Genomic DNA, 15,022 nt, shown 5'->3' with positions numbered 1-15,022 from the left:
GTTAAAAAGTGTACAAATATTTAAGTATGAGGAGTTATTATTATTGCATTATGTGTTATCTGACTATGTATAATGCCAAATATTTTAATTTAAGAAAATGTTATTACTATTGACAGTACTGGAGTTGTTTGGGAAGGCAGAAAGAAGAAAAGTAAACGTTTCAAACCTCTTAGTGTAAGAGAAAGTGAAATAATAGAAGTAGCTTACGAGCAGTATCACAATGAATTGAAAATTGGAAGGAAGCCGAAATCATTCATGCAGTTGGAAAATAAAGTAGAGGTATGTACACTTGAGTGAAGTGGGTATTGATTTTTGTATATTCATTTATGTAAAGAGTATTGTAATTTTTAGAAATTGCAAAGAATTTATATCATATTAAATGGGATTTATATGGTTTTAATCTGATATAGAAATGTTTTAACATGTTCACACTAGCATGCATCACTGGTGAGTCATGCTCAACTGTCCCATCGGGCAGTGTGCATCACCATTGGGCTACATTCAAGTCTCTCTGAGTATCCCATCAGGTGGCATGCATCACCAGTGAGTTATGCTCAGCCTTCCATCAGGTGGCATGCATCACTGGTGGGTCATGCTTGAATATTCAGTCAGATGCTCTGTGCCATTAAAAATGAAATTCATTTAGTTACTATAAAATATTGGCATAATGTTGAAAAATTAAGTAATGGAATTTAATATATATTAATTGAAAAAAAAAGTAGGGTTTATTTTATTTTATCTGAACATAATAAATATAACTTATAAAGTAAAAGTTCAGAAATAAAACTTAACATAATTGTTTATTCATTTTGATGCAATTTTTTAAAGTATTTTAAAGAGTGTATTCTTTAAAATACTTCCAAAAATTGCAATATGCCGTTACTTTTTTTTTTTTTTTTTTTAAATTTTATGCCATACCATCTACCTTTTCTTTCATATAAACATTTCTAACATTTTTTATGTACTTATCTTGTTTTTCTTGCATACCCTTTATATGAATAAAAAAAAGTGCCCCCTGTATTGACTATATTAGCTTTACAATCGTGATTTCTTCACTGTGGTGATTGTTGGTGAAAAGGTGATCAATAATTTTTTCTCTAAACTACTGGGTGAATAGGTGCACGTACAGTGTCTTACTGAACAATAGTGCCAGGCCGCCAGATTAAGTGAAACATGAATTCAAGTGTCATCTCACAGTGAAAAACAAGAATATTTGTGCTTATGTGAATATGTTAATGAAGCCATTCTAAAAATTTGGGCCGTTAAATTATATTAATGTTGCATCAGTATGCATTTATTATCACTGCAGCTTTAATAATTTGTCATTGAGCAAGACCTTTGATTTATTATCTGCGGTGTCTAGCAAATAATGAGTTTCTTGAATGTTACCCTTCTTTGTGATACAAGATATTTATCTCTTTAAGTTATAACTGTTTAATAAGTTGAATGGATAAAAAGGAGTAAAAACAACTTTTAATAAATCTTTTAATAATCTATCTCATTAATGTAATTTTAAATACATTTAATTTGCAATAAATCCTGTTAGTAATTATGAACCTTTTATGGCTCTATTTTTTTTTTAACTTTCTCATGGTGATTATTAAAAGATATTTGTAATGGCTTGTACTGCTTGAAAGAATTTAAATATCCTTCTTTTTTTTTTTAATCTGTGATTCAGGCTGCAAATTCATAGTGCAGTCTTTTAGACTGTCAACTTCTACATCGTGATATTTGATTTCAATAATTTATGTTCCTTCCCTTAAATTTATGAAAATTTTATCCATTATTTATTTTTTAACTTATGAATTCTTCTCATATGAACAATTTTAGTTGTTCTCCCTGAATAGAAAACTCTTACTTCTTTTTTTTTTTTTTTTCCCATGAGATAAAAGAGAACAAACTTTTTTTTTTTTTTTTTTTCTTCTTTAGGTGGATTTTGAGGGAATGTTAATGACAAAACCATTAGTGAGAGTTTTAAGGAGATCCTACCAGACTGGATTATGGCTACAGTATAAAACATCACCTCATCAGCTGCAGCTTCATGCAAAGATCAATAGACTCCAGGTATCCATTATTTTCAATTGTGTGTTTGTTGCATTAGAATAATTATATGTGAAATTTTTAGAAGAAGGTATTTCTAGCTTGAAATTCATGATATCAAGTTTCAAAATCCATTCGGAAAACTATGTTGCTGGCCATGAAAATTGCAACATCACTGAGAATAAAAAATAAACATATTTATTCTACAGGTTCTTTATTATATCAAAATAAATCAGTAGATATTCTGGTATAAGTAGAATGTTCAATAATCGTAAAATGTTACCACCAAGAGCAGTATTACTACATGGTAAGATAAGTACCACTAAATGGTGGTGACATACAAAGTCAAAGAAACTTTGGATGGCATACAGAGGTATTTCTACCCAGGCAATTGTGATCTGTTACCAGAGTTCTTTTGTTGTAGCTTATGGTGTCTTTGCAAAGTTAGTGTGCATATTTTGGTCAAGACCGAGCCATAACTGGTTGTGTGTTGGGGAAGTGTCTCACATGCTGTTCTGCTAGAAGGGGCTGTAGGTTGCCTTTGAAGATATAGTATGAATGCAAGTTTTCATACATCTGCAAAACTAAGTTGATTGCTCAGAGTAGCAGATTGGGGAGTATTACACATGAGCAGAGCTTGCATCAAATTGTACCCGATAAAATAATTCTTGATGTTGGGTTGATATCATGATGTGTAAAGTAAGATTTCAATGAGCACAAAACACTCGTCATCATAGTGCTGCATGCGGAAGATGGATTAATGTGCAAGAGGATATTTCACTATTCATGCATCCTGTTTCGGCCACCAGAGTCGTCTGCCTGTTTGTGAGATCTTATTTTGCAATGCGCAGATCATATGCATAGCTCGCATTTTGTTTTTGCATTATTGTAAACGCTAACTGTAACTTTTATACTTTACCTTTTTTGCTGTATTGTTGTTCTAAAGTGGAAATCGCTGAAAATAAAAGTCAAACTACAGTCCGCTCGCACTGATGTATTCTTATGTTTATTAATTTAAATTTAAGATACCGCTACGCTACATTAATTTGGTCATAATACACCGGAGATTCGAGGAAAAGACATGCTTGTGAAAAAGAATTCTACGTCTTCATGATGTTGTTGATAATACACTTTCACTTTAAAATTCTCAATAGTTAAGCAATGAATACAGTGTACGAGGTGAGTGAAAACGTTAACCCATTTTATTTCTTTATTGCTACTTTATTATAATTAAAGTATTAGTAAAATCAAGAATTTAGAATATTTTCAAAATGTCAGATACAGAAAAAGAACGAAAGAGAGTTTTGAAAACACATTCAACAAAATTCATCGAAAAATAATTTATGATAACTTAGATAATGCTAAAGCTGAATTAATATTAGAAAAATGTAAAATCTTTAAGGAAGATTTCAAATACCTGTTTAGCGAAATTTATACAAATTGTGATGATGATAATATAGACACTTTCGTTGAGGAAGAACAGTCGATTTTAGAGAAAATTGAGGAGGTTCATTTAAAAATTATTCTTAAGTTAAAGATCGACAAGGTCGTAAATGCAAATGTCTACAAACACCTGAATCAATCTCTGAAAGTTTAAAGTTACCAAAATTATCTTTACCCACATTTAACGGAAATTTAAAAGAATGGATAACATTTAAAGATTTATTTAATGCTAATGTTTGCAACAAAATGTGTTCCAAATCTTTCTGGAGCTCAAAAATTACAATATTTAAAAAGTTCTTTGAAAAATGATGCTTAATTCATTATTCAGTCAATCCCCATAGCTAATCAAAATTTCAGTTTTGCTTAGAATTTACTAGAAGTGAGATTTTCTAATAAAAGAGAACAGATGTTTGCTTTTATTAAAAGAATTCTTAACGTTTCACAAATACAAACGGAATCTGCATCCTCAATATTAAATTTAGTAGATAATGTAAATGAAATAATTCACTCATTGGAAATATTAGATCAAAAGATAAATAATTTCAGTGATACTTTGTTGATGTATAGTATTTTGTAAAAACTTGATGTTTCGACAAAGTTGTGGTGGGAGTGTCAATTAAAAAAAGACGAAATACCAAAGTTGAATGACTTGATAGAATTTTTGAAGAATTATGCTAGAACATTACAGAACAGTAAACCTTTAATTAACAAAACGCATAAATCACATAAAACAGTGTATAATAAGGTTACTTCTCTGATTACTAAATCTACTTGCTTATTTTGTAAAGAAGATCATTTTTTACACTAGTGTTCTAATTTTTTTTAATTTACCAGTGCAAAAACGAATAGTGTTTGTTATGAAAAACTTTGGTTTAATTGTTTGTTGAATGTCCATAAAGTTAAAATGTGTAAGAATGTAAATACTTGTAAACATTGTTTTAAGCATTTTGCATTTAGAAAATAATTTCAAACCAAAAAAATGTATCTAGATTCCCTTCAACGGAAGCACAAGTGTTCGTCCCAAAATTGCAAATTAAAACAGAAAACAAGTTGATTGAGGTTTCTCCGACTGTTTGTGCAAACAACTATGAAAATCACCATTTTGGAGCTCATGCTAATGGTAAACATAGTCATATGCATTTGTGTACTGCTTTAATTAAGAATTCATAAATTGTAGATGTTTACTAGATTCAGGTAGTGAAAAATCATTCATTCTTCGGGAAAACAGCTATCAATTTAGGATTGAACATAAAGGATTCAAAGATATTAGTGTCGTGCTTAGGTACTTTCAATACTCCTGGAGAAGTTGACTTATTGTTTCCACCTCATTATTTCTACGCCCGCTTACATAATAGGCAAAATTACAGAAAACATTCCAAGTGTAACATTACCTTTGAATTTATATGAAAGCTTCCAAGATTTAACCAAGATTAATTCCAAGATTCAAGATATATGGAAATTGCAAATCTCGTTGGAGATCCCTTATTAGTTGAAATCAGTCAACGATGGAAAATCTATTATGAAGATATCGCAAATCTTGAATGCATTCGTATTCCTAGGAGAGTGTTATTACCCAAAGCTACAAATGTATAACATCATTGTTTCTTCATTGTTCATTGTGATGCATCAGAGAAAGCTTACGCCGCAGTGATTTATTTAAAGCCTTCAAATAATTCTTCAGTTTCGGTGCAGCTATTAACATCAAAGACTTGTGTAGCTCTCCTGAAAGTAATTTTTATTCCTTGTTTAGAACTCTGCTCTGCCGTTCTATTAGTGCATTTGGTTCAAGCTGTGCAGAATTCATTACAAATTCATGTTGACAATATTTACACATGGTGTGATTCAATGATAGTTTTGTAATGGATATAATCAGAACCCACACGCTGGCAAACCTTCGTAGCCAACCACGTTTCAGAAATTCAATCAGTCTTACCATCATCGCATTGGAATCACATAAAAGGGAAAGAGAATCCAGCTGATTGCACATCAAGAGGTCTTCAGAACTTTCTACTGGTGGACAGGTCCTCAGTGGCTTAATTCAAATAATATCCCGTTCTCTATCAACTTACCATTTTTAGAACTTTAAAATAACAATGGAAAAATGTTTCTTTTTCAATTGGAACAGTCGCTTCGCAAATCCCAGTCCTTAATGAAGTTTCATCATTCTTGAAACTGAAAAGAATCATCGCATGGTGTTTTCAGTTTGCGAATAATTCAGCTAAATCTACCGCAACAAGGATTAAAGGCTACCTTAAAACCGAAGAATTGCAATACGCTAGAAATGCAATTGTTAGAGTAGTTCAAAAGGATAATTTTCCAATGAATAATAATCTTAAGAAGAACCAACCGTTAAATTCAAATAGTAAGATCCTTTCTTTGAACCCCTTTATTGATAAGAATGGACTTATACGCATCGGAGGAAGATTAAGACAAGCCAACATCGCGCAGAACAGAAAATATCCTATTTTGTTGCCCAAGAAACATCATATAACCCAGATTATAGTGAATCATTTTCATGAATCCCATTTTCATGCTGGCCTCCTGCTTTTGCAATCGGTGATTAGAAGAGAATATTGGATAATCCACGCTAGGTCAGTTGTAAGACAACAGATTTTCAAATGTGTGAAATGTCATCGTGTACGAGCTAAAGCATCTACACAGATAATGTCTGACTTACCATTGTCTATGCCGGGCCATTTCAAGTGAAGCCCAGGCAAGGTCAAGGAGTAAAACCAATCAAATGCTACATTTGTGTATTCGTGCGATTTACTACAAGAGCTATACATATTGAATTAGTAGGTAATCCAACATCAGAATCATTTATTGCCGCTTTGAAGCGCTTTGTATCTCGAAGGGGAAAAACAGTAGAAGTGCATAGCAATTGTGGCACAAATTTTATTGCTGCAGATAAGGAATTGAAAAGAGTAATAAATTCTTTGAAAAAAAATTAATTGGTTAATAAATATTGTTCTACTGAAGGTATTAAGTGGGTATTTAACCCTCCCACAGCGCCACATTTTGGAGAATTATGGAAAGCTGCAGTCAAATCTACAAAGTTACATCTCAAGCAAACCATAAGTGAACAACTTCTAACGCAAGAAGAATTTACCGCATTGCTAGCTCAAATTGAGCTTGTTTAAATTCGCGACCTTTGTGTCCAATGTCTGAAGATCCATCAGAATTTTCTGCACTTACTCCAGGCCATTTCTTAATTGGTACCCTGCTAACTGCCTTACCTGAAGAAAGTTTACACGATCAAAAAATTCCCATATTGCAACATTGGAATCTTACTGAGAAAATGAATACATTTCTAATTTGCAACGACTTTCAAAATGGTTTAAAGTGCAACCTAATTTAAAGATTAATGATTTAGTTATTATAAAGGAAGACAATTTACCCCTGCTGCGATGGAAATTAGGAAGAGTATTGGAAGTTTTTCTTAGCTCAGATGATATTGTGCATATCGTGAAGCACTGCTAATGGAGTTTTCAAAAGGCCAATTCACAAACTTAGTGTTTCCTATCAGTGATTAAGATTTTTTTTTTTCCCTAAAGCATTATAACTTTGTACATTGCTTTAAATATAATTAAGTTCCTGAATTGTATCAAGGCTTCTGTGCATCTGTTTTGAGAACAATTTAGTTTCATTTCATAATTATGTTTTCTTGTGAATATTTTAATGACACATTTTTGCATAATTTAATATTATTATGACAATTTCATTTTGTAAAGGTTATTTAGATTTGAAACGATTTCAACGCCGGGTGAAATGTTTCAGCCACCAGAGTCCTCTGCTTGTCTGTGAGCTCTTATTTCGCAATGTGCAGATCGTTGCGCAGCTCGCATTTTATTTTTGCATTCTTGTAAATGCTAACTGTAGCATTCACGCTTTACTTTTTTGCTGTGTTGTTCTAAAATTGAAATCGCTAAAAATAAAAGTCAAACTACAGTCCTCGCATTGATGTATTTTTATGTTTATTAATTTAAATTTAAGATACCACTATGCTACACATCCATTTGCATCATTTAACATGCATTATAACCACAGATGTGTATGCAGTATCATCAAAGGTATTCAAAGCAATAGCAGCTTGTGACTCTCAAAATAGAAGTGCCTACACATCTTACCATATGTGTAGGCACTTCTTGTCATGTCTGTATTTCCATCGCTAGTATGGATGATGTGATTGTATGAGACATACAAGATGTCTATCCTTTAAGTAGTGGATGCACTGACATCATTGTGACCCTGCATGTCACTTCATCTATTGATCCTGTAATTGTATAATAGTAATCACGTTTAACCCTTTGAGGGGCGGTATATAAAATAATTTAAATTATGGTAAAATTTTGCATGAACTATAAATTATGGACCCTAAGGACACAAAATTGAGATCTAGAATGAAATCCTAAATTTTGAGAGCCCTCCAAGACATTTTTTCCAGGTAGCTCCCAATTGTTAATTTTTGTTTTTAAAATTAATTTTGCATACTTTTGATGTGCATCTGTAGAGATGGGTATTTGAATATAGTTATGTAATTCTAAAGGCAAAAACTTTTTAAATTTTGGTAGAAATTTAAAATTTCAAAAATAAAATTTATGTTTTTACGCACTTTGATGATGCAAGCCAGATGAACGTACTTATGTCAAATATGGGTAAAAAGCATTTGAACTTGATTTAAATTCAGTACTTTTATTTCATTAAAAAAATTAGCAAATTTTACACTGCATGCGTAAATCGTATCATGTTGTAACTGAACTATTATAATATTGCAAGGAGATATAACAGCCGAAAAATGAAACACTACGACTCAGATGAGAAAGTATGTTGTATTTTTCAAGTCATATTTTATGCTTTAGATAATATGTAAAAAACCAAGGTTCATGCTATGATACCAAGAATCCCCTCCACGCACACACACTTTAGATTATCGAGGACTGTAAGGCCCCTTTTTTATTTTTTGTTAATATAAGTTATCTAAATTTTAGTTAAATAGAGATGAATGAAAATTGAGCGGAGTAAAAAATGAATAAAAAGAAACAAATATACTTGTAATTCAGTCCTAGTGCAGAGACAGTAAACTCTCCATCCCTTCATGAACATGATATTGAATCCTAAACAACTTATGCCCACCAGCGGCCGAGCGGTAAAGTCGCTGAACACTGGTAGTTCGGTCCGAGGTTCGAATCCCGCGAACGGGCTGGCTGCATGGGCGTTTTCGTGGTTTTCCCCATGTGTAACGTGTATACGAGCCAGTTTCCCTTAGAAAGTCCTCCACGAAAGGCATCCCTCCCCTTAGGCAGATAGCCTTCGTGTGCTTTGCCATAATTAAATACACCAACCAACACCTAAACAACTTATAAATTAATCATAAAAAAATTATTACATCATAAACTGTTATAATATAAAGGAATTCTGTCATGACACAGAGTGGAAAAGAAGGCTGGTGCTGCCATCTATTGGTATGGTACCCACAGTGTGGGCACCGGTATATACACTGCTGGCCACTGTAAATGCAACACCCTGGAGGAAGCATGCAAATGATATGAAATTTACAATGTGCATTAGCGGAGGTGAAGTATTCAAATGATTAGATGTGCCACTTCAAAGCACTATTTAAGGCTTGGAGTTTTCGATGATTTCGAGTTCAGCAATTGTGTTTTTCTTGTGGTTTTTTAAAAAAAAAACTATCAATTATGCCTCATAGTAAACAGCGATTATCGTTTGATCAAGTATCCGAGTTCGACAGAGGAAGGATAGTGGCCTACCGAGAGTGTGGATTATCTTTCAGGGAAATCGGCAGTCATGTTGGTTGAAACCAAACAACTGTAATACAGATATGTGACCGTTGGATGCAGAAGGGTACGACGGACCGACGTGTTTGATCGCATCCACCTCAGTGCACCACTTCACATGATGACAGGAACATTGTGAGCATGGCAGTGACGGATCGCTCAGTCACATCACGAATCATAGCACAGCACATTCAGTCTGTAAGGCATCATCCAGTGTCTGCACGTACCATTCGACGCTGTTTACAGCAGAGTGGTCTGTCCGCAAGATGTCCATTGCTTTGTCTACCCTTGATGCAGAACCACAGACGTCTCCATCGCCAATGGTGCGAGGAAAGAAGGATTTTAACGGCAGAATAGAATGAAATTGTCTTTAGTGACGACTCACTCTTCTGTCTGCAACACCATGATGGTCGGATTCGAGTCCGGAGACAACGTGGAGACAAGATGCTGAATAGCTGTGTTATGCACTGCCACACTGTTCCTGCACCGGTTATTATGGTATGGGGCGGTATTGGATATCACTCTCGCACTCCTCTAATATGCATTGCCAGTACTTTAAACAGGTCTCCCAGGTGTTGAAGTCAGTTGTCCTTCCTTACCTTGAGGGCTTGACCACAGCCATATTTCAGCAGGATAATGCTCGACCACGCGTGGCACGCATTGTCCGAGGGTTCTTCGTCAATCGCCAGATGGAATTGCTTCCCTGGCTGGCTCGCTCTCCGGATCTTTCGCCGATAGAAAACATGTAGTCCATGGTTGCTGAACGATTGACCCAGATTACATCCCAAGCTGCCACACCAGATCAACGTTAGCAACGTGTGGAAGCTGCTTGGTCTTCTATACACATCCAAAGTCTCTTTGAATCAATGCCAAGGCGTGTGGCAACGGTCATTTCCAACAATGGCGGCTACTCTGGCTACTGATTCTGGAAGGAACCACACTTCACAAGAAGTCTATAAATTTAATCATTTGATACTTGGTCAACATGTTATCTTCTAAATAAATTTTGTTGTGATATCTCTTGTGTTTCTTGGTGTTGCAATTTGGATGGCCAGCAGTGTATTATATACCAGTTTTAAAATCGTACAAATAATCAATGAACTGGAAGTTGATCTCTCAGCACTATCCTTTTCTTCAGGGCAGATGTTTTTATTTTATTTGGCTTATAATTCCTTACTAAATGTAGTATTTCATCTCGATGTACTCTGTCTTTGATATGATTTAAATCAAATTCCTCGTCATTATAAATATCACGAATACGTATCAAATAGGTTTCTGGTTGCAATTTTCTAATTTCGTCTATGCGTAATGTATGCTTTACGCATGCGCACATTGAAAGAAATGTTTAATAAAGTAATAAAGTAAACAAATAAATATTAAGCTTTTTTTTTTTTTTTTTTTTTTTTGTAAATTTTGATACCCTTTAGATCATAATTCCTCTTTATTTCATAAATTACAGTTTCATATTTTTAATTTCATAATTTCTGCATGCCATCTTACCAGATTTAAACTGATGACCTATAATCCGGAATTGCCGAAGTCCCGAAGAGTCCATATTAAAGACTTTTGACTGTATTAAGATGGAATAAAAGCATCAAACTAAATTTATTTGGGGAACATTTTAAAATGCAAGAATGATGTAATTAAAATTTCAGGTATTTCGACCCACAGAGACTATTACAAGAACTGCAAGCCACGAGGTTATTGTTTTGCCAGTCTTTGTGCAACTATGTTTTAGATGTATTCAGTTAGTGTGTAAAGTAATTGTTTCCTTGCAAACAGTCTATAATGTTTGCAGATGAAGCTGTAAAATCTGCACAGATACATGTTAGTCTACCACATGGTTCCTTAACTAGCCTGCATGATGTACACTGTGTAAAAAAAAAGGTGGGGGCTGTTCTATATCTCCCATTCTACTGGGCTGATTGACAAAATTCAACTTGCATTTTTATATGTCTCGAATGAGCAACTTAGGATATGTATTAGATTTATATATAGCATCATTCTAACATTGGTATTTTGGCACAAAATCGAAATATGAAACTTTTTCTGAAATGACATGGCAGTTTTTTTCCATATTTCGATTTTAAAACTCAAATTATGCCTAAATGTTAAATTTTGTAAAATTTGGTGCAAAATTTACGAAGAAATTCAAAAATTTATCTTGCTGTAATTTTTTCAGTTTTCGCCGAGAATAATTCACTTGATGAACTTCTTAATTTATAGCAGCCTATTTTCGTTTTTTTTTTTTTTTTTTTTCCCCCCCGTTGTAGACGAGCATAAAAAAAATTGCATACTCAAATAATTTTAAGAAAGTGCATACTATCCTTTGGTGTTATTATTGCTAAAAAAAAAAAAAAAAAAAAAAGTCAAATTTCAAAATGCCCCAATATGTATATATATTCATGTATATCTTGGAAAAATTTTGAATAAAAATCTCTTTAATTTTTTGGAAATGTGCCTAGAAATACATCTATTTTAAGATGATGTTAAAAATTTTATAGGTTTAATACAAATTTTTTTTCAAAAAATTTATAAAAAATATTTTAAAATACAAATTTAAAAAATAAATTGTAAGAAATGTGCGAATTTTATTTGGTTGAAGCCTAAATTTCGAATTCTGGAAGAAGGAATCAAGCAGGTTTAATAAAAAAAAAAAAGAAATACTAATAAATATATATATCATATTCAATTTACATTGAGAAGCTAAAATTTTGAGAGCTAATTTTTTAAAAACTACTCATGCGGTTTTCACAAAATTGACAATTTGGCATAATTTAAGTCGTAAAAGGAAAATATGGAAAAAAAATTTTCACGTCTGAAAAATTTAGTATCATAATACCCATATTAGAATAATGCTATATATAAATCTAATACATATCCTAAGTCGGGCTCTCAAGGTTCAAGGTGTGAAAAACGCAATTTGAATTTCTCAACCGGGCTAGTAGAATGGGAGATATAGATCTGTCTCCCCCCTTTTCTGCTCAGTGTACCTTTTCACTTTATGTGCATTGGATTCATAAGATATCTGTCCTCTTTGGAACAATATGTTTAAGACATTGTGATAATGAATATCTGTCTATCCATCCGTCCAGATCCCAATGGTTTAATCTTTGCTTCACAGTGATCATATTTCTATCACTGTCAATATCAATTTCATGCTAAGATAATTCGCAATCCATGATACATTACAATTCTTCCAGAATCAAATTTGCATTCATGCTATTTTAAATTCCATCTATTTTTATGAGGCATTGCAGATCTGTAGAAACAAACAATGAGCAAATGGGGTTGCTATGCAAAAAAGTCCCTTTTTTTATATTCTTTCAAATTGCAGATCTGTTTCATGCTTTCTTCATGTGATTACAATCCTCAAGATCAGCAGAATATTTTTTAAGAATGGAATATTTTCTAAAAATTTGATGAATTAAAAAATTATTATACTTGCTGAAAAGTTCCAAAGTGATTCCATGCTAATATTCCAAACTGATTTTTATATTTATGAGAATTTTTAATCTTGTTCATGAAAATTTTCTCTAATATTTTTTAATAATTTCATATTAAATATGTTTACAAGTATCCTGTTCAAAGAGAAATTTATTATATTTTAATGGATGCCATTTTATGATGGGAGAAAATTTTTTCTTTTTTTCTTCCTTTTTTTATCTGCTAGAATAACTTTTGAAACCATCCTGTCTCATTTGGTAGTTTATATTCTTAGTTTATTAATAATTTCTTAGTTTATCTTTAAACTTAGATTTTAAGAAATGGGAAGATATATATATTTATGATATTATGTTGTTCTAATTATGAGAAACTCTAATAAAATGGCTTCTCTCTAAAAATGTGCTAACTATTGAGAGAGGATACAGTAAAAGTTCATCAGAGTAAATGAGATTTGTAAAGGTGAGATGAAATTTGTTTTAACCCTCTGACCAGCACAGAGTTTTGCTAAGAACTTCCAAATTTCCCAAAACTGCTTCGAAAAAGAGGTATTTTCACGATTTTAGTGTCAAAATACTCTCAGTACTTTGTATCTAGATTTATATACTTTTAATATATTGCTTTCATGTCTCAGACATATTTCAAAATGCACATGTGTATACTTTTTTAAAGAAATTACAAAAAATATTCTAGGCCATTAAGACATGGCATTGTCTGTCAGTGGCTTAAAAACCGGAATTAGAAATCGGAAACTAAGTTATTAGTTCTCAAAATAATTTTAAAGTTTTATGTGGCAATAATCACATTATTAGAAAGTAATAAATACAGTCAAAAGTCGTTAATCCGGACTCGTCGGGACTTCGGCGATTCCGGATTATCGATTTTTCCGGATTATAGATCATCAGTTTAAATCTCGTAAGATGGCATGCAGAAATTCTAAAATTAAAAATATGAAACCGTAATTTATGAAATAAAGAACAATTATGATCTAAAGGGTATCAAAATTTGCAAAAAGAAAAAGCTTCATATTTATTTGTTTACTTTATTAAACATTTCTTTCAATGTAAGTTGTTTAAGTTTTGCTTCGTTTCATGTGATAATACTTTCTCTTTAATTCTATTAAACAGACATAATTTCTTGTTCAGTTACAAAGTTACGCTGTTCAAGTCCTATAATTGCTGTGTCGAGAACACCGACTAATTTGTCAATCGAAATTTTTTCGTTTTCAATAACCTCTGTTACTTTCTTCGCTATCAAAAGCGAATTATAATGACGAGGAACTTGTTTTAAATCATATCAAAGACAGAGCATATCGAGATGAAATACTACATTTGGTAAGGAATTATAAGCCAAATAAAATAAAAACATCTGCGCTGAAGATAAAGATAATGTTGACAGATCAACTTCCAATTCATTACGCGCCCGCCGCGCGACGATCCCCCCGCCGAGCAGCGTGAAATTGATAAACAGATTTCGGATTTCAAAACATACTTTCGCTTTAGATCCTTTACATATTAACAAATATATATCGGAAATTCTATTTGATATAATCGAAAGTTTAAGCTTACTTTTATAAAATTGCTCTTACAGTCTGCAAAAAATAATAAGCCGGATCCAATTCGAAAATTAAGGAACAACGCAATCATCAACATTAACTGAAATAGATAATTAGACAATTTTAGCTTATACGTCCATTATAATAAAACGTGCACGCGAAAACGTGTTCTGCACTTGCGCACACTCATATGCGCAGTCGTAAAGGGTCTTACGCGCACGCGTAAACGCCTATGCGCATGTGTCAGCGCGGCGCATGCGCAGAAAGTTTTTTGTTTTGTGGTCCGGATTATAGATCATTCCGAATTATGGGTGTCCGAATTAATGACTTTTGACTGTACTGTTATTAATACTAAATATCTCTTTAGACTTTAACAGCAAAAAAATAACAAGGGAATTATTTTAGACAATTATCTGTTCATAATAGTGTATTGGCTGAGTGAAGAAAGATTAGAGAGATATTTGCTTATGCATTGTACTCTAATTGAAGTAATTCACTTGTAAATTAATTAAGTAATTATGAACAATGGATGCTTGACCATTATATACATATCAGTAATGAAGAAAGCAAGTCAAATTACCTAATGTGTTGCAAGAAGTAGCTGTATTTAAAATGATTAAAATAATAAATTTTAAAAATATAAAAGGTGTTCTGCATATGTTTGTTCAGGTTACATATTGAATAATCATATAGCAGAACTTATTACAGTGGACTTTTTGATGTCTTAATAGTTATATAATGATCA

At 32.5% G+C, this 15,022-nt stretch overlaps 1 protein-coding gene across 8 annotated transcripts in view; it reads left to right on the top strand.

Annotated features, from left to right (window-relative positions):
- Positions 1-15,022, top strand: part of Vps13 (vacuolar protein sorting 13C) — a 334,969-nt gene that overhangs the window by 269,654 nt on the left and 50,293 nt on the right. For all 8 annotated transcript variants that reach the window (XM_085815349.1, XM_085815348.1, XM_085815353.1 and 5 more), the window contains 2 exons: positions 117-279; positions 1,930-2,064. In XM_085815349.1, the coding sequence (XP_085671475.1) occupies positions 117-279; positions 1,930-2,064 (298 nt within the window). The remainder of the gene's footprint in view (positions 1-116; positions 280-1,929; positions 2,065-15,022) is intronic.

This window comes from Stegodyphus dumicola, chromosome 4, assembly GCF_044657685.1.
Source record: "Stegodyphus dumicola isolate Sdum_Otavi_A_Nest chromosome 4, ASM4465768v1".
Taxonomy (NCBI): domain Eukaryota; kingdom Metazoa; phylum Arthropoda; class Arachnida; order Araneae; family Eresidae; genus Stegodyphus; species Stegodyphus dumicola.
The sequence above is the reverse complement of the archived record's forward strand: the minus strand, read 5'-3'. Positions and strand labels throughout refer to the sequence as shown.